Raw genomic sequence first — 20,305 nt, forward strand, 5'->3', positions numbered from 1 at the left:
GAGGAAATTCTCCTCCCTGAGCCTGCCTCCTCGAGGTGAATTCTGCTCCGCTTGGCAGTGCTTAGGGCTGGGGGTGGGATAAACAGGGTTCCCCTGAGCCTTTTTGCCTCTGGCATCCTCCCTAGCTCTCCACAATACAGTAGCCCCCCCCCAATTCTCTGACTTTTATTCCCCTGAAGAACAGCTTCTCCTCTCCTCTGTAGCAGCTGGCCAGAGCCCTCCCCAATAGGGAGAATTTCCTTTCAGCTGGGCTGAATAGGGTTCACCAGTTTCCAGGTAACTTTGGTGACACAGCTCCAGTAACTTAGCAACCCTCCTTTCCCTGCCCAGGAAAGACTTTGGATGGGAGCTGTCCGTTGCCCTGGTGAATAAAGGGAACAGTAAACAGAAGGACCAGGAACGGAGACCTCATAATGGGAGGAACTTAGAGAGGATAGATCTTCTCTCTTCAGAACGTTTGCTTGTTTGAATCCCTTCTGCTAGCGCACTGATCTTTCTTCACTTCTTACTTCTCTGTTGCTTCCTTGGATGTATGGTGACTTGGATAAAATAGGAGACCTACGCCACAAGGGCATCAGAGTTCCTTATTCCCTGGATATCTCCCTCTTTATAACCAAAAGAAACCAGGCTTTCTGAGGATTTCATAGTAGGCAAGGTTTGTTACTAGCAACTCCTCCCCTCCCTTTCTGAGTCCTTGTTCCCTCCTTTCTTTCTGAACCCTTAGAGGTAGCATCAGATTTGTGGAAAGAACAATGAGATTGGAGTTTAAAGACCTGCTAACAAATTCTGGCGGGCACTTAACTACTTCTGCCAACCCAATAAAGGGTTACTTTATTAACCCTTTAGACCTTATTTTCCCCAGCTTTAAAATGAAAGAGTTGAGCTTGATGAGCCCCAAATTCTAAATTTATAAATTTCCCATTTCTAAATCCCAACATCCCGTGATGTTTTACTGATTCCCTTCCTCTGCCATCCTTTGCCACTTTGGTCACTCCATAATGCCCACTAGCTTCCAAAAATCTTCCAATATGACACTCTTCCTCAAGATTACTTTGCACATTTGCCTCCCCTCTAGGACCTCATGCTCCAGACTTTTCTCTCCTTTTTTTCCTCGTCTATAAAACTCTCATATCTTCAGGTACCTATCCACTTCAGGTGGGAGACTGAGGTTATGAGACAAAGGCATAGGAGTCAGGACAGGAGAAGGACTCTCCCTCATGCTAAACCAGGGAGAGGAATGTTGGACTGGGAGCCAGGAATATGGCTGCTAATTCTAACGGTAGCCTGGTCTACTCTTTTGTCTATAACTCTAGTGCCTTCCCTCTCTTGATTGTCTCTAGTTTATTTTGTATGCGTCTTGTATGCATATAGTTGTTTCCAGAGTGTCTTCCTCATTAAACTGGGAGCTCCTTGATGGAGGGATAGTTGAGTGGGGTTTTTTTGAGGGGTTCCTTTCTTTGCATCCATAGTATTTAGTCAATAAACACAAGCCCTTATAAAGTGTCATGTGCTAAGCATGAGATTGGCACACAGCAAGCATTTAATAAATGTTCATTGATCTATTAAATATGTTCATGATTCCAAGTTTTAACTGTTGTCCAGTACTTTCCCTCATTTGATACTTTATGATCTAGATTCTAGACCACCATAGAGATTTTTTCTAATTAGTTCCTCAAATACTGCATCTCCCCTTATTTTTTATTTTTTCAATGTCTTCTGCATACTTAATCTGATATTTGTACTTTTTTGCTTTCCAAATTTTTTATTATTATTCCAAATTATTTTGCTAGATGCATCCCTCCACCATTTTTATTGCAATCCATGCTGCCTTTCTTTCCTCTTCCATTTTGATTTTCCATCTAATGACCTTGGCTCTCTTTAATTAGATCTCACATATGACTCCAGTACTAAGGTTTTCAGATTGGAAGTATCCTTTCACAGTTTTCCTACCTGGTGACTTGTGGGTATGTGGTTTTTAAGAACTAAATTAGAATCCTTCTTGAATTCCTTTAATATACTTTTTATCCAATTTATTTATTTATATTTATATATTTGTTACCCAATTTAATTTTCCCTCTACTAGCTTTTTCCAAGTCATCCACTGTAAGGTTCTGATTGGTTTTCTGGAGGTCTCTGGACCAGCCTTCTTTTCAGCAGAGTAATCACCACAATAATAGTCAGGTGTTAAAGTCCAAATTCTTTATTGTCTCCTTGCCTAGGGCCCTGGACTAGCTTGGTCTCAGTGGAGGTAATGCAGGAGGATAGACCAGCCACCATGGTGGTGTGAGATGGAGTGAATCTGTCTGGCTGAGTTTGTCCCAGCTTATAATTACATTATCATAGGTGTGACTCTTGTAGAACTATATTAAGTACTAAGCACATATTCTGAACCAGAGAACCATTAAGCATCACGCTAAACTAGACAACCACTGGCTTATCAATTCCACTAAGTTAGCACCTTGTAAGAATCCTTGCTTCAAGTACAGAGTTCTGGTCCATAACAATCCACGAATATTTCAAGTTGGAGTTCTGAAGGAATTTTCTCCCTTCTGTCTTTTATGTTGCAGTAGCTTTTAATTGGGCTTGATTTTTTTTTCTTTTTAAATTCACTGCTCATTTTTCTGTTCATGGATGAGAGTCAGAGTGATGTGTTCAATATGCACTGGAGTTCCCCTGCCCAGTGGGAAGTTTTCGTCCATCTCTGGCTGGAAAAATTGGGAAAGTAGTAAAATAGAGATCAAATGATACAATCTATGTAAAGAGCTTTGTCCTATGGGTATACATATGGCAAATACTATACACTCTCTTCTTTCTGGTTAATTTAAGAGGAGGAGGCAAGGACTTTCCTCTGTCTTGGAAAGAGAGGAGGAGATTTTAGAGGGGGATGGGGAAGAGGAATAGGGATGAGATCAAACTCCTGGGGGATAAGGATGTAAGTCCTTTCCCTCTCGGGAGTTCAAGGCTTCAATCCCTTCTCTCAACTGCCAGGGTGGGCTGTGGGAATTGAAGCCTTTTGCCCCTGACCCAGAGAACAGTGAAAGTGGGGCTTGGGATGAAGATGAAGAAGGTCTAGTTAAGACTGTTCATGGAAGTTGGGAGGTGAGTATCCTGCCATCCTTAGCTCAAGTGAGAGGGGGGCAGGTCAGTTAGACAGAGGCAGTGTCTCTCCTCAGGCCTGGCTGCTTAGTGGGCATATCATGGAGTTTTTCAGTCTCCTGGTTATACTGAAGAATCTGGACCTGACTAGGTGTCAGGGTCTCAAAAACAGATTCCCAGTTCTATTGTGCAGACCTGACTGCAAATAACGCCTCTAAACCCAAGAAGCTCAGATTAGCATGAGGTAGAGATGGGAAGGGTCCCAGAAAACCCCTTCCTCCTCCCCCCTTCATCAAACGCAATCAGGAAAGGAGATGAGAAGTAATTTAGATAGAGTCAGCAATCTACCAGGTCTAGATCACTGGCAGTTCTGAAATTCTAGGGCTCTTAGACCAGTTACTCCCTCTCCACGGAGTGCTCTCAGTTCTTTTTTTCTGTTTTTTCTCCTGTTTCTCAATTCTTGGTGGGAGACATAAGAGCCTGGGAGAGTCCAAGGTCCCTGGTGATCTCACAGCTCAGCCTTCTTACCGAATAGCTGCCATCTGCTTTTAACTCACCACAGGTTTCCCGCCCATGGCACGGATCACTAACAAGGTTCCTTGGAACGATAACTCTGTTAAAGGGTGCATTTCCCCAGCCATCGTGTTCCCCAAACCTCCAAAGAGGAACATGCTCTCGGGGGTGAAACAGCAGCTCTACCACCCCTACCTGCCCACCCTGCGGCAAATGGACATGGACACAGTCTTGGGGAAACTCCCTGAGGAGCACTGCCAGACGTCCACCTTCTGTACCAAAGGTAATAATGCCCACAAGGGCCGGTCTGTCTGGAGTCCCAGTCCAGAGGACCTCTATGGGACCAGGGGCAAGTCCAGGTATGTAGAAAGAACTAGTGGAGACTGGGTGACCTTCAGCAAACCATTGAACTGGTCTTTGGATTCCTTCATTGTAAAGTTAGAATGGATGGCCTCTGAGGTCCCTTCCAGTCCTAAATCGATGCTCTTAAGATATTCCCTTCCTTGACCATCCCCCCTTTCTCTCCCCATCTGGAAAATGGGGAGAACAGTGTTTAATCCCTGCTTACCTCACTCTCACTCAACACCATCATAGAGAAAGCCAGGAAGAGTAGGAGCCATTTAAGGAAAAGATCTCACTCTTTTGTAACCTAGACAGAGTAATTTTGTTACCCAGAAAGACACACACACACAAGCCAACTTCCAGACATATCGCCACAGCGCAAGAGTAAAAGCTCAATTATACAACTGCTTACGTGATTGTCAAAGGACTTTGCCCATGACGAGCCGCACACAGGATCCAGACCCAATCAGCACAGACATGGGACACGTCACAAACCCACACACAAGCGCCTGTACATGCACCCCCTCTCCCATTTGCTTCTCTCACCTGCAGATGACTTTAACAACGCACACTTCAGCTTGCTGGGTGTCCCCAACAAAAACCTGAATGGATTGGTGAGTGGCTCTGCTAGATCTGGCTTGGAAGTGGAGGGAGGGCGGCAGGGTGGGTAGCAGAGGGAGAAGGGGGGTCCTGGGTATATATGGACACCCCCTCCAAAAAAAAAGGGTCAGTCTCTCCCTCTCCCCACTGGCTTTCTTTCCAAAGGTCAAGTCCCACCTAGAAATCTCTTTTCTGGGTTCAGTCGCACGGTGGGGTTTTCTAGCTATTGATGTGATTGGTCTCTCAGAACTATTAGTCACAAAAACCTGAGCGATGAATATGATTGAGGTGACTCCCAATGAGTATCTTCTCTCTGTGTCCCACTAAGCAAGAGAGTTATGGAACAATCTCCCCTACTACCTGGTCAGGGGGGCCATGAATGGGAAGGAGGAAGGTTCCTGAGGCTCGGCTCCAGGCCACATATACCAGTGTGTGCATATGGCCAAATGGGGGGGAGGGATTATTTTTCCTCATTGACTCCCCAGCACCTAGAATTGTACCTGGCATATGGCACATAAGAAATGGTTGTTGATTGATTGATGGGGGAAGGGCTGAAGAAGGGGGTGGTGAGGGAGAAACAGAAGAACAGTGGGCCAGGGGGAGGTTGGATCCATTCCTAAGTCCCAGTTTCAGTCAGAGGTCCAGTGTTGCCCTGGCTCTAGAGTGGACCCACTGGAGAAAGTCATATCTCTTCCACCTAGGCCCATGCTCTTGGGAACTATCTCCTCCCCATCCCCTCCTCCATAACCATTGTGTCTCAGGACAAGAAGCTGTCTCTCCTCTCTCACTCTGGGCCTGGGGTTCCCTATACAGGAATTCACTGGGACAGGACAAATGCTTAGAAAGAGATTCCAAAGGGGAAAGATGACCCCACTAGCACCCTGCATCAACCAAATCGACTGGCCCTGCCACAGCCGGGCCATTGAAGACTGGACCCACTTTGTCTCTAACTCAGGAGAGTTCAAGCTTCCTCTTGTGGATAAAAAGGGTCTGTAGGGAACAGGGGCCAGCCTGAAGGCTCCTTGTGGGGAGGGGGAAACATGAGGTATATGGTAGTCATGGCTGGGACAAGGGTAGGAGGAAAAGAGAGGATCTGGGAAGAAGGAAGGAAGAAAAAAAAGAAGGGAGGGAAGGAGAGAGAAAGGAAGGGAAGAAGGGAGGAAAGAAAGAAGGAAAGGAGGAAAAAGAAGGGAAAAAAGGAAAGAGAGAGGGAGGAAAAGAGGGAAAGATGGAGGGAGGGAAGGAAGGAGGGAGAGAAGAAGGAAAGGAGGGAGGGAGGGAGGAAGGAAGGAAGGAAGGAAGGAAGGAAGGAAGGAAGGAAGGAAAGAAGACTTTATTAGACACTATGGCTACAGGATATAAAAGCCAAAGCCATAAAATACACTAAGGCCCAAGTGTGCCAAGCTCCTCTGTGTCTCCTCTAGCTCCATGCAGATCATGGTTGACCCAAGTACCCTTCTCCCCTTGTTTCTTCCCTCTGTAAAGTGGGAGTACCAACTGCTTCTGGCTTCACAGAATGAAACAAGAGAATGAATGTGAAAGGGCTGTGGGAAGCGTTAAAACTTCCCTTCTTCGTATCTCCTCACTCCCAAGAACTGAAGTGACCGGTGGCTTTGGAGTCCAGTGGCCAAAGCCACGATTGAGTTTAGGTTAATAGGAAGCATAAGGTATTCATGGGGTAGAACCATGATTTATTGAGTCAAATCAATTATCTTAATTAGATTAAAAACCTACTTGGTTCATTCAAAACCTTTTTGGAACCATTCGTATGCTAGACCACCTGCGAGTAGGATGATGAGTAGTTTAAGCCTGGCAAGGCTGCCCAGAAGACATTCTTAAGGGCATGGCAGCCTTTTCACATAGAAGTCAGTCATTCTTACCTACGTATCACCCTCACAGCTAGTTTGGATTATTTGCTTTTTAAAATTTCCAACTTAGTGACCTGAATCCCAGCTACAACACTTGATCATCTTTGTTACCCTGGGCAAGTCAAGTCTGAGCCAGCTTTCTTCAGCCATAAAGCAGAAATAATAAAAATGTTTGCATGATATGTCTCAGAAAAATATTGGGAGCCAAGGGTTTTGTGACCTGAAAGTGCCACAGAAACAGTAATTAATATTATCTTTAGCATAGCCCATAGGAAGGAACAGGAAGTCTGTGTGCAGTTGCCTCCCGATGTCCAACAGAGATATTGTCCCACCTCCGGGTCCTGCTGAATCCGGAAATAGAGTCTTCCTCCTCCAGTTGGCCCTTTCCTGTCCATCCCAGCCCCCGTCAGATTCTGAAATATGAAGAGCTGGGGCTGGAGTCAGGGAACCTCCTCTCTGCACAGTAGAAGCTGGGCTATGGCCGGAGAAAGCTTGGGCTATTGTCTTTCTCCTCCCTCCTTCCATTCTTCTCAGTACCTCCCCCACACCCTGACCCTCTACCAGGATTCTGGAGTCTTTGTCTCCTCCCTGGGATGTCTCCTCTGCTCTCCATGTTCAAACCTATTTACTCTGTGCCCCAATTTCTAAGGGCCTCCTCACCCACTGGCAGATTGTGAGCTATTAGATCAAATGATCTATAAAATAAGGCCTTCTCCTTACCAGAAACATTTTAGGCTAGTATGGGGTAAGGGGTCTCCTTTTGGAGACAGTATCTGGACCTCCAAAAATGAACCTAAAAGCAAGAATTTAAAGTTTGGGGTGGATATGAGAGCAAGTGGGACATGAAGATGTATTAGGTGCTGCAGGCAGGCCTCTAGGTAGGATGGGCTCAAACTGTTTTGTGGAAGAGGCCTGGGCCTGAGCCTAGACCTGGGCCTGGGCCATGCAAAATCCCCTTTCTCTTTCTCCAGCTGAGGATTTCGATAGCTACGCCGTGAGGTGCCTGAAGCCCGATATCACTCAGTGCTGGCGGGTAGGATTGCTCAAGTCCCTTGCTCCCCACTGCCTGGTGATCCTGGGTCCCAGTCAAGGGAGAGCCCAAACACATCTCACTAGGATGGAGTTCCCATCAGCCCAGACACCCCAGAGAGGATGGAATTGGGAGAAAGGAGGGAATGAAGGAAGAGGATGATGGGGAATATCTCTCCCCTACCCCTGGCTGCAACAGAACATAGAAAAAAGAATTTTTTTTTATCGATTAGAGGAATGACTGGGGACTTTGGTGAAGGAAGGAAGGGGAATCAGGGAAACAGAAGAGTCCCCCACTCTGACTTGTGTGACAAGATGGGTCTGACAAGGAAGGAGGCTCTCCCAACCTTTAAGGCAATGGAGTTCTGGTATAACTGCCTACTTACCACCGCCCCCTATTTACATCTCTGCTCCCTCAGTTCCATTGGGCAAATTATCTTAGCTTGATGAGTCTCAAGTTCCCTAATTATAGAATGAGGTCAGGGTAGTGGTGGGAAGGGAGGAAGGATGTTGTTAAACTCCACAACCTCAGGGTCTTGGTTTATGTTCTTACAATTCTGGATTTTCCGTGCCCCGTCCATGCCATTCCCTTATTTAAGCCTCAGTTTCTCCAAATTAAAGATGAGAATACATGCATCAAATTATAAAGCTCCTTATCTGTGCAAGATGGGATTATGATCAACTAGGACAAAGAAATGGCCCTTCTTCCTAAAACCATCATTCCTCTCTCAGGTCAGCCAGGGATTGTTCTTTGCCACAACACTGGTTAGAGCGTTCATAACTGAAACACGGGCAGAATTAATGGGTTACTCCACACCCAGCCACCCCCAAAACCCCTCCAAAGTCTTTGGGGAGCTAGAGGACTCAGCTTGGCCCCTATATCTGGCCCCTATATCTGGAGTCTTGAGTAACTTATTCCTTGTCTTCATCTGTAAAGGAATTGGAATAAGTGAATGCTAAAGTTCTACTTCCAAATCCATTGACTCCAGCCTTCATCCCTGAGGCAGGAGATAGTATAAATCCTTGGCCCTGTGAACATTCTCCCCAAGAAGCTCCGAGCTTCCATGAGGATCTGGGCCAAAAAAGCCACTATTTACTGATTTCTATCTCCTCTTGTCCTTTCTTAGTACTCTCTTAACCCAAACTCCAGTTTTTATGAGTATGGACAGCCACCCATGCCTAATGATACCACGTAAGTGACCTATCTTAGGGATTGTCCATGGGGCTTAGGGGAGAGACTCTCCACTTCACCTAAATAATACTGCTTTTCCCCCACAGGAACAGCTACCGAAGCTTTAGATCTCCCTACAGGTAACAGGATGGGACCCCTGCCAAGCATCCATCCCCTCTTCTGCCATGTCTAAGCCAAGTGCTCCCCATGCAGGATTGGGCTTAGTTCCCATTGGTCAGGATTTGGGAGAGCCAGTTCTGTGATAGCTTGTGTGAGGTTACTAGGACATAAGATCAGGGAAAGAGCAAGGGACTAACAATTGATCAGTCAGTCATAACAGTCACAAAGAAAACAGTGAAAGCCTAGGGGAGCTGTCCAGCCCCATAAGTTCCTTAGGAGGTGAGGTTAGGAGTTATCTTAAATGGGGGGTGGGGAGGGGAAATGAGAGTCCTCATATAGAAAAGTGGCAGAAAGGCTTGAACTTGACGTGAAAAGACCCAACTATGCCTTTGGACAAATAATTTCACCTCTTGGGGCCTCAAGGTCCACATTTATAGAATATAGGCTGTCAGAGGGCAGAGATCACAGACATCATCTAGTCAGAAGGCCATGAAAATGGACACAGATATTGGTGGAATTGTTGGGGGCGGGGGGAACAAAGATATTTAACTTCCAGTTTGGACAGAGGGCAGGTAGAGGCAAAGTAGCAGGAGAAGGAGCCTTGATTAAGCATTCATTCTGTGCTTACCCCTGAGCTGAATACCATAGGAAATAAGTGAGAATTAGAAGATCTATGCCCTCAGGAAGTTTATAATTAAGTGGAGAAATGGGACTATAAGTAGGAAATAAAATTCAAGTTGTACAGCAAGACCTATACATGGCATAGAAGAAAGAGCTCAGGTAAGGGTGAGAACACTTGGGAAAGGCTTTGCAGAGAGGTAGAAAAAGAATAAATTTAGAGAAAAGGTAACAGGGTTGGCATTTCAGCCAGGAAAGCAGCATGAGTGGAAATGAGTTATGGTATCTTCAGGACACAAGGAGGGCAGAGTAAAAGGGGAATTTGGAGAGCAGTGAGAAATATTAAAATCAGGGCAGAATGCCAAACAGAAGAACTTAGAAAATACTAATGAGAAAGAGGAGGATGACATAGGGACTTGTGGTTTCCAAAACCCTTTAAATCACTCCATTTGGAGTAGCTAGACTCCATTTCCTCCTCTTTAAAATTAAGCGGGGTTGCCCTGGATGATGTCTTAATTCCCAGCTTGAATAACCTTTAAGTCTATAGAAGAGGAAGTTACTAGCGATTCTGCAGCAGGATTGTGACAAGATGAGCACCTGCTTTTTCCCCAGACAAGTCAACCAGCTGACCCCCTGGCATTAGCCCCCCAAGAGGAGGAAGAGGGTTTGGAGATTTCAGCCAGCAGGACCAGGCCATCTTAGGTCTCCAGATCCCCAAAGAGAGAGATGGCTCAAGTGGAACCCTTCAATTCCTTGAGGAATCTGGAATCTATATCAATAGTAGTAATAAAATAATCAACCCACCCAAGAAGGCTTGAACCTCAAAATCACAGAAATGTATCGATGGTGGGCTAAGGAGTTCATAACAAAGGATGTCAACTCCTCTTAGCCTCGTGGGAACAATGTACCTTTGTTTCAGGGGAGGAAAAGACTACAGCTTGCCTTCCCGATTGGGCAATAGAAGAGAGTCTCTGTAATTGGGGAAGGTGTTCTCTATGTGTCAAGGCATGAAAAACAGCTATTCTGGAGTCAAAAGGGCAAAGAGGCAAATCCTGACTCTGCTTACTTAATGGAGACAGCTAGGTGGTATAATAGCAGTGTCTGGAATCAGAAAGACCTAGGTTCACTCCCTAGCTGTGTGACAATAGAGAAGTCACTTAACCTGTTTGCCTCAGTTTCCCCAACTTGTATAATGGGGATAATAGCACTTCCCCTGGGGGGGGGGGGTGGTTTATGAGGATCAAATGAGAGAATATTTGTAAAAGGGCTCAGCAAGAGGAAACGTTTAGTAGGCGCTATGTCAACATTTATCCCCTTCCCTTCAATACCCGTGAGAACTCTGGGCTTTCTGATTGTCTTCTACGAAACTCCGTCAGGTAATATGCTCTCCCAGGCCCCTTCCAGCTCCAGGGGTGTGATAATTCAGAGACCTGGTCTTATCAAACCTTTCAAATCAATTAATGGACACTCACTCCCCTCAAGGGTCTGTGCCAGGCTGAGAAGACAAAGCTGGAAGAGAACATGATTCTCGACCTCAAGTTCAACTAGAATAGGGAGGGGAGGCAGGGGTTAACCTGGAGGTCAATAAATATAATACAAGGTAAGAGATGTTGGGAGCAATAGGAGTCCCATAAGAATGTTCTAGGAAAACCTGGGGCAGAAAACAGAGAAATAGGGACCCATTGTTCCATGGTCTAGCCCTATGGGTCTGATGTGCTTAGTTCTGGGGAGGGTATATGGTACTGTTTCAGGGAGGAGGGCTGTCATTTCCCCTGAGCCCAGAGCTGCTTCCCTGTCATTCCCCCTGTCCAGTCTCCCCGTTCACCCACTAATAACTTCCATGTCTGCTATAGTACAGAACAAAGCGGATAAGGCAGCCCCAGGCTGGATGGGGAAGGGGGAAAGGACTATTTCTCAGCTCACCACAAAATAGAAAATGTACAAAGATTTTCAAGAAAATGGTCTGAAGGGAAGGGCCCTCTCTGTGGGGAGCTGAAAGCTCTAAGCTCTCCAGCTCCCTGAGCACTCACCACCCAACTTCCCTATCCACACACCTGTGCTCCTGACTCCGGGGGATCAGCCTCTCTGGGGCTCCCTCTATCGTACCAGGGCTGGGATGGCTGTTCCCCTAGCCCACACCTACCTCTAGAGGCCAAGTGAGGGGACAAGATGTGTGTGTGTCCGGCCAGAAGGACCAGAAGGGGAGAGCCTATCAGATAATCAGGAGGACCATCTGAGGCGTCTCCCCCTGCCCCAAGGTCCCCAGACCTGGGCTCTAAATTCTCCATTGAGACACCTGAAGATGCTCAGTGTTCTTTCTCTAGATACGGCCTCGGTTAAAGAGAGCTTTTAATTCAACAGCTTTCTATGGTGCCAGACAGATGCAGAGGGAAGCTATCCTTCTATTTCAAAACATTAAAGGCCCGTAGGTCCCAGGTAGCTCAGAGTACCTTCCTGACACAATCTCTGTCACTGGGAGGGCGTGAAGGCTTCCTTGGACTCATGGTATCTTGTCTCTGGGCTTGGCTTCCCATCAAAGCATTAGTCACAGGGATGAGGTGAACCTGGTGGGTCGTGTCATGGTGAGAAAGGCTACCTCAAATGCCACCCGAAGTGGGTGAGAAAGGGTCGGGGCCCTGTGCCAACTGAGCTGCCCATGTGAACAGCAGCTGGAAAGCACGAGGGATAACAGATGCTTCCTTCCCTCCCTCGACCCACAGGACTGGAGGTCCAAGTCCACCGTGGACTCCTCCACTTATGAAAACCTGTTTAAAGTGTCCCGGGACTTCCTAGTAATGATAAAACTACCTATTAAGGAAGGGATGAGTGAGAAAGGAAGCTTGCTGAATAAGTGCTTGAAAGTGCTCGTTTTAGGAAAACGAGATCTGAGTTGGAAGGGACTTCTAGCCATTTAGGCAAACCCAACTGGGAAACAAATCCCTCCCTCCTACACCCTACCCGATAAATGATCCTTCAGCCTTCTATTGAAGACATCTAATGGGGGCATCCTCGCTACATCCAGGGCCCATTCCCTTCTGGATGGCGCCAATTGCTTGCAGAGCCCTCGCTGACACTAAGCCAATGTGGCTTCCCTGTACTGACCACCCATGGCTTCTCCTTCTGGAGCCAAATAGGACAAAATAGTCCCTGTTCTTGGAGCCGCTCTTCACATCTTGGAAAACGATGACTACGTTATCTTCTCCATCCCCAGTGCTCCCAAGGCCCAAGTTTGAGGTTCTCCCCACCACCATTAGCCAACATTTAAGGTTCTACAATTTCCATTTCCTAAACTAGAACTGATCATGCTCCAGATGTACTATAGCTAAAGTACCAAGTCTGGAGTCAGGACCTGAGAGCAAATCATATCTTAGACACTTAATAGCTCTGTGATCTCAGGCATGTTACTTAACCTCTAGTTGCCTCAATTTTCTTATCTGTAAAATTACTATTTTTTTTTAGTAACTCTTGGAGTTGTACAGATCAAATGTCCATAAAGCTCTTTGCAATATAAAGTGGCTGTGTAAAGGCTATATCATTTACAGGCCAGGATGACCAGGGCAATGTATAGTAGGGCTAGCATCTCTTCAAACTGGAAGCTGTACCTCTTGATGCAGCCCAAGGTCGCCCTAGCTCCTCCTTTTTCAGCCTTATAGCAGTTAATCTACAAGCCTCTATCTGTCCTGGGTTCCAGCCACCCACCCCCATCTCCTCAATCCCAGGGGCAGCTACTGAAGCACCAGGATGTTCCTCTTCAGAATGCCAACTGGATGGCAGCTTTCTCATGCCTCAGGGAGTGATCTTGTGCCAGTGGAATTGTGCTCCCCAATTTCCCACTGGGTTTTGTTTCACTATATCATCAAGCAAGATGAAGAATAGCTGGGAAATGGCAAAACTAGAGTTAAGTAGTGTTAGTGCAGAGTGTCCAATGCAAGACTTCCCACAAAACTCCTAAATGTGGCCAAAAACAGATTAAAATGTAATTGGGAATGTTTAACAAAATGGAAAGACAATATATCACAAGTGATGTCATTTTGTCCCTGGCCAGCAGAAAGCCATTTCTACTTGAGCTTGAACCAATGAGTGGAAGCTACAAAAAAGGCTCAATTGTTTCAGTGAAGGCAGGAAAGGACAAAATTTTTTTTTAAATCATTTTTTTAAAGTCAACTTTCAAATCCTCCCATGGAAAAATCCTTGATCTTTTGGCAATTAAATATATGTCCACAAGAGAAAGCCAGATTCTAGTCAAAGGAGAAGAGACTCAGTAATAGTCATTCAACAAACTTATTATGTGACTGGAAGATACCAGTCAAGCTAACTTCCCACATTTCCACTGATTAGGAGTTCCAAAGTTAAATGAGCATATTCCCATGCTGATTTAGGACCAGAATGGGGGTACTGAGCACCTCGTTCTCTCCCCTAAAAAAAGCCTCCATTAGAAAACTTGGTTTCCAAATAGATTAGAATAGATTCTTAAGTGCAAAGCTCATATTTCCGCAACCTTCCTAGTGGCTGGCCCAGGATTCAGAACATACAGCTTAATAAATTTTGTTGGATGAGTGAATGCAGATAGACAAAGAACTGACACAGAATTGGACCCTGATCTACTTCCAAACCCATCTGCAATAAACAGGGGAAAGAGCCCACTTTTCAAAAGCTGCTTCTGGCCTTTCTGCTGGGTAGATGGCTGCTCACTTCAGACCCTCAATTCTTTTTAGTTTAGACCAAAAACAAACAAACAAAAAAATCTGATCAGAATAGGTGTAGGTCAGCATTGCAGTTCTTTAAGAACTGGGAAGCTGGCCCATGATGAAAACAGAAATTTAATCTAGTCAGGTTAGGAAAGAAGGGAATGTGTTCTCACTACGGTGTTGAGAACATTGGATTTGAAGTCAGAAGACCTGGGTGTGAATCTTCACAATGGGAGACCACAGGCAGATCATTTTTTGCCTCATCTGTAACATGAGCTATTAGACATGAAGGCTTCTGAGGTCCCTCATGACTCTAAATCTAGGTTCCTTCTCTAGGGATATTATAGAGAAATTAGAAAAACCCGATTGGCTTCAATCCAGAACAGCTGTGGTATGTTATAAGGGGAAAGAAGGGGCCTCAGGACCCAAAAGATGGCCCTTCACTTTGCCATGACCAACCCTTTTAAATTGTGCCCTTGATTCCATGCTCTCTTCTCAGATTTTATAGTCTTCATCTTCCCTCCCTGACATTTCTTCTATTGACTCTAATTATGTGGTTTCCCTCATACTTATAAAAAAAAAAAACTCCCCAAAATACATCCTTCCCTTGACCCTGGCATTCCCTAATTCTCATTGACAACCTCCAATAAAATTGTCTCCATTCATTTCCTTGACTACCTCACCCATTCGCTTCTCTGCTTCTCCAATTTAGATTCCAACCCGAGTGAAATCACTTTTTCCAAGGTTACCTTAACTACTAAATCTAATGGCCTTTCTTCAGTCTTCATCGTACTGACCTTTTCCCAAGCTTTTTAACACTATCAGCCACTCCCTCTGCTTGAATGCTCCCTCTGCTTCTCCTCCTACCAGCAGAACAATTGTTTTTGTTTCCTCCGATGATCAGTATATATTTCACAGTTCTCAGCACTCCCTTCCCCTATGGCCCTCGCCTCCCTCTGACTGGAGACACACCAGAGAACTCTATTTAAGAAGGGAGCCCAAAGCATCACTTCCCAAGTGGTTGCTCACCTGGACTCAACTATAGTCTCTAGAAATTCACCTTCTAAACAAGATCAAATCAATTCTATGATTCACAGTTCCTCAGTAGCCCCTCCCCTTCCCTCCCAAGGTGGAGGTCAGAGAGCTCCTTCCAGATTCTCAATGGTGGGAGTTCAGCGGCTTTAGCATCCCACCTGGTTGCACAACTCCACTACGCTCCATGAAGGTTCTCTCCCTCCCATCCCTCCTGCCTTTTTATGTTTTGTCTCCTTTGTTGGACTGTGAGTTCCTTGAAGACTGGCTTTTGCCTTTCTTTACATCCCAAGTATTTGGCACAATACTTGGCACACAGAAGACATTTAATGTTTAGAATGACCTTAAACACGGGTGTTCCAAAAATCCCATTGTGGGCTCCAATTTCTCTCTATACCCTTAGTGATTTCATCATCTCCTCTGGATTTGTCATTACACAGACGACATTCAAATCTATATACTCCTCATTTCTTTTTGATTTTGCCAACTACCAACTAGTTATCTCCACCTGGATGTCCCATCAGCATTCAAAACAACAGCCATCAGCATAAGTATTAAGTGCCTACTCTGCGCCAGACACTGCACGAAATGCTAGGAAAACAAAGGGATCAGGAAAAGTCCCAACTCTTCCAGTAGCTCACAGTCTAAAGGACCATGCCAATGGAATTCCTTACCTCCTTTCCTCCCCCCTTCCCAATTAACTTTCCTATTTTAAATTCCTTTTATTCCTATTAAGGGCACAACCAACCATCCTTTTGGTCATCTAGGTTCAAAAATTTGGAGGCATCCTTGACTCTTCTATCTCTAAGCCCTCAATTTTAGGGAGGCACCAAATCCCACTGGGTCTGCTCCATTGATTCTCCTGTCTGAACTCATCAGCCCTTGACGGTCTATCACAAACGCTCTCTCATCAGTCTCCTTACTACAGTCTCTTTCCTCTACTCGGACTCCACATGGAGGCTAAATAATCTTCCTCAGGTGTCTGACAGCCACTCTGCTCAAAAACCATCCCAAGCCTTCTGCTCTCCATATAAACAGCCCAGCGGGTATGGAAAGCCTCGTCTCCACGGATGGAGCTTCTCCTTTCCCTCGCCGCGTCCAGGCTCTCTTCTCACACTACCTTGCGTTCACTTCCTGTGTACATCATGTATACCCACTCACAGAGAGTAGAAGGTACCACTCTGCTGAGTCCACGAGGTGCGGCAAAGAGTCAGGAAGTCTAGGAGCCGAGTAACCTTGGGCTTTCACAGAAAAGTCTCCTCCTGTGTAAAATGCTAAGAGCCCCGATCTCCGCGTCCTTGTGGACACCAAATCAGATAATCCTGTAGAGTGCTTTTCAAAACCTTAACATTCTTGCTGCTAGCCACGATGCCTTAGACGTGTCCCTGTTACCCACATACAGTCTGTGTGGAGAAAGTCAGCCAAAAACGAGGGGGAAGAGGCAGCCCGGCTCCCTTCTCAAGGACCTTTGTTCTAGGGACCATCTCTTCCCAGTTCTATCCCACGGCACTGGCAGATAGGCAGGGAAACTGAGGCACGGGTCACGGCTCTGCTTCCAAAGCTGAAACAGCCGCCCTTGGGGCTCCTGGCTCAGGGGCAGATTACTCAGCCTCGGGCCTACCTAGGCTTGCCTTTTTGCCCCTAAGAGGAAGGTGGAGGTGGAGCTCGCCCTTCTTCCTCCTCAGACTAATGGCTTTCCGAAGCCTCAGAACAATTCCCAACAGTCCCAGCCAGACTGAGGCACTATTGTTTGCCTTCTGCTCTGCTATTGTTCCCAACTTCCCTTTCTTATAAGCAGTCACTGAGCTGGAGAGTCCCTGACCAAAACCCCGAGAGTGGGGTGGGCAGAGGGCCCTAGCCAGCGGCAGCCTCCAGCAACCACTCCCTGGGGAGGCTGGGGGAAAGGAAGGGGCGCAGTGGGAGGAACAGGACCGGGGAGCCCCGGGGCTGGCCCGCAGGCAGTCGCTGGCTCTGTCTCAGCTTTGGCAAGCCCGTGGCCAGCAGCTGCTCGGCATCAAGTCGTCCTCCAAGGCGGGTCAAGCCGCTTAAAAGCCCCAGCGGTCCCCAAGCTCCCGGCCTCACCTCTAGTTCAGAGGAACCACGGCAACATCAGAGTATTAGCCAGCGGAAGACACGAGTCTGGGGACCAAAGGAGCCTGAAAGTCAGCTCGTCCAACCCAGCCTCGGTCAATCCTCCCTTGGCCGAGGGCACAGTGACCCAGAAATACTTAGGCTGTGTTTGCTTCAGTTTTGCCATCTATAAAATGGGAATGATAGCACCTCTCTTCCATTATATGATGTATGTGAAGCACTTGAGTCAGTGGGCACATGCCAAGTGCACTTATTAGCTGTTATTGTTGATCACTGATTCCCTACACCAATTACTTCCCTCAGTCTTGTCCCGGAACCACGAGGGGGAAGAAAAATCATAAAAAAAGAAGGGTTCCTCACCTCAGGGACTCAGGGTCACCGAGCCCCACCGTACGTGGAATCACAAATAGTCCCATTTCACCACTGCCAGTGTGTTCTGTAATGGGGGCCCAGAACCCCCCATAACTTACTGCTCAGGTGGGTCTATGACTCTGCCCTGTAAAACCATCTGTCCGGTGTTTTACCTAACCTTCCAAAGAAGAAATTAATGGCCCTAGGCAGGGCAGGCCTGTATCCAACAAGTGGAAATCAATGACTCCTAAACTGCTCCCTTAAGGGCTGAAGCGTTCTAAAGCACAATGTTCACTTGGAATGGAGTCCAGCAGGGAAGGCCTTCTTGGAGGCTGCTGGGCTTTGCACTAAGGTCTCCTCCAGATCTAGGGCACCCCCTCCCGCCCCCGAAGGCTTCAGCCTGGCAGACCAGGGGTCCGCGCCCAGCTCTGCCCACCCCCCTCCACCCGTGCCCTCGGCTCTCCGTTGGAGAAAGGACAGACAGATGACAGGTCCTCCAGGACCGGGTCACCGCTGCTTCTAAGGAAGCCAAACAATACCACACAGGACTGTTCTGAGCCCTAAGCAGGCCCAGGCAGTCTTACCTGACCACACATTGCTTGCTCTGCGTCCACATAATTTTGCACCTGATCATTTCCCAAGGAACCAGTGGAAAGAGCCCGAAAGCCAAAGGGGCTGAGTTCGAGTCGTTCCTTGGACACTTCACCCCTGTGCACCGATCTGTCTCCTCCTCTGTAAAACAGAGCTGGCCCAGACGGCCCCAGAGCTCGGTCCCGGACTATCTCCCATAGGAGCCAGCCCAGCGGAAGGCTGGTGGAGCTGGGGCTTCTTTGCCCCCAGGCCAGCCCGTGCACTCTTCCTTCTGCCAGGGACATGGGGCCAGGCGTCTCCCTCCAGCCCTCGGTCCCACAGCTGGCAGCGGAGCCAGGATTACCATTGCACTTGCCGCCTTCCAGCTCCGCAGCCCTTCCACCTCACCTGGCCCGGGTCCCAACCATGAGCCGGGACGCTTTCCCACCCCCACTAACAGCGAACCCCGAACCCTGTGCCAGACGTGGTGGCCCCAGGATCAGAGAACCCTTCCTCTGCCCCTATACTCCCCCAACTGAACCTGCCATGGACCACTAACCAGGACCGGAGCAACCTGAGACATAAGACTGTCAACACACTAACGGCTCCCAGGACACCCTGTGTTCAAACCCTCTCCGGTCACCCATAGACAACATAGCTCGTAGAAGGCTGGGAAAAAAATGAGTCACGCTAACAACATGGCGTTGCCTGGGGGCAGCCTCATCTCTTCCTCTGGGCTGAGTCCAGGGCAAGAAGCCTCTGCCGACTCCAAGTGAGGGAGGCTGCCTTGGGCAAGGGAGCTCGGGAGCACTCCCAGCTGAGAAGTGCTCTGTCACCCAGCCCGAGAGCACAGTACCACCAGGCCAAGCAAGCGGCGACGAGGGGGAGACATGCAGGAGACCACGGGATCGGGCTGCGGGTCAGAGCGCCCCTCCCTGGGCATTGGGCCACCCCCGCCCAGGGCAGGCCAGGCAGCACTCCATCTCAGACCTGGGACAAGCCCTGGGTGGGGCCTTTGCAACAGGTGTTCTTGCCGCGCATCCGAGCAAACGCCTTTGTCAGAGAAATTACCATTCGAAGCCACCCCCACAAAAACAAGTCAGCGTGGCCAAAGATGCGGGGGGCTCTCCTGCCGAGAACTGCCTGTGCTGCCTGTAAATTCTGTCAAGTCCACCCCGAGACCTTCATTCGCTTGCAAAGGCTGAGTTCCTGAGTCCAGAAGGCTTATCAATAAGGTACACACAGCCCAGGCACAGGCAATGGCTTTTGCTGGTTTTAGTTACAATAACCTTGCTCAGGCTGCTCCTCCATGCAAACGAGGCAGGCCTGGAAACCTGGGGTGTGGGACAATGCCAGGTAAGGAAACACACGGACCAAAGACCAACTGAATGGCTTCAAAATCGTGCTTAGTTCTGACTCCGATCGGAAGCTCTTTCAGTCAGTCGGCCAAGGAATCCGATGAAAGCTAGCGCTCGTATCTGAGCATGTCATAATTGAATGTGGGCTTCGTGAAATTATGTTTTATTATCAGTAAATGGGTGATTTGTATACCTATATACCTGGGGTCACATAAAACTTCTTGAGTGAAAAAAGAGGTCATGAGTGGGAAAAGTTTAAGAAGCTCTGCTTTAAACAGACTTTCCCCAATTCAGTCTCAGTTGTCATAGTAACCTTCCTAATGCAAAACCTCAACTATTCACTTCCTCCAGTAATCTACCCATTCTTTGTCTAGAAGATAAAAGTACAAACTCTCCTTGGACATATTTGAAGGTCCCTGGGTCTTTTAAAGTTGGACTACTGCACTCCAACACGGGCTCTACTACTTACAGACAGTCATGTAGACCATGTAGACCGTCTCTAAGCTCCCTTCCATTCTAATTCCAGTTTTAGGATCCTAATAGCACTTCCACCATGTTTCACAATTGGACCTATTGCATCTTATTAAGTCAGAACCTTTCCTAGTTCAGACTCTGTACTTCCCGGTATCCTCAACATGTCCAGAGAAAGTCCCTAACAAATATTTGCTGAATTTAGAAGTATTGGGACACTTATTTCCACTTGCAATTTACCCCAAATGGGGCCTGTGGGGAGGAATGATTGGATTTAAAATCATTTGGTAATCTTTCTGCGCCAGGCACAGTGCTCCAGGTAGAAGGAAATGATCTTCTGATGGGGGAGCACTGGACCTCCTCATTACTGCCAGTTTGCTTTTCTCC

At 47.3% G+C, this 20,305-nt stretch overlaps 1 protein-coding gene across 1 annotated transcript; it reads left to right on the forward strand.

Annotated features, from left to right (window-relative positions):
* The first annotated feature begins 440 nt into the window (after nucleotides 1-440).
* Nucleotides 441-10,157, forward strand: TEPP (testis, prostate and placenta expressed). Its single transcript, XM_051974562.1, has 8 exons — nucleotides 441-655; nucleotides 3,659-3,892; nucleotides 4,504-4,565; nucleotides 5,365-5,539; nucleotides 7,391-7,452; nucleotides 8,576-8,640; nucleotides 8,727-8,759; nucleotides 9,970-10,157. Exons 2-8 carry the CDS (start codon nucleotides 3,670-3,672, stop codon nucleotides 9,998-10,000), a joined length of 651 nt encoding a protein of 216 aa, XP_051830522.1. The 5' UTR covers nucleotides 441-655; nucleotides 3,659-3,669; the 3' UTR covers nucleotides 10,001-10,157.
* Nucleotides 10,158-20,305: the final 10,148 nt, after the last annotated feature.

The sequence above is a fragment of the Antechinus flavipes genome, chromosome 2, assembly GCF_016432865.1.
Source record: "Antechinus flavipes isolate AdamAnt ecotype Samford, QLD, Australia chromosome 2, AdamAnt_v2, whole genome shotgun sequence".
Lineage (NCBI taxonomy): Eukaryota > Metazoa > Chordata > Mammalia > Dasyuromorphia > Dasyuridae > Antechinus > Antechinus flavipes.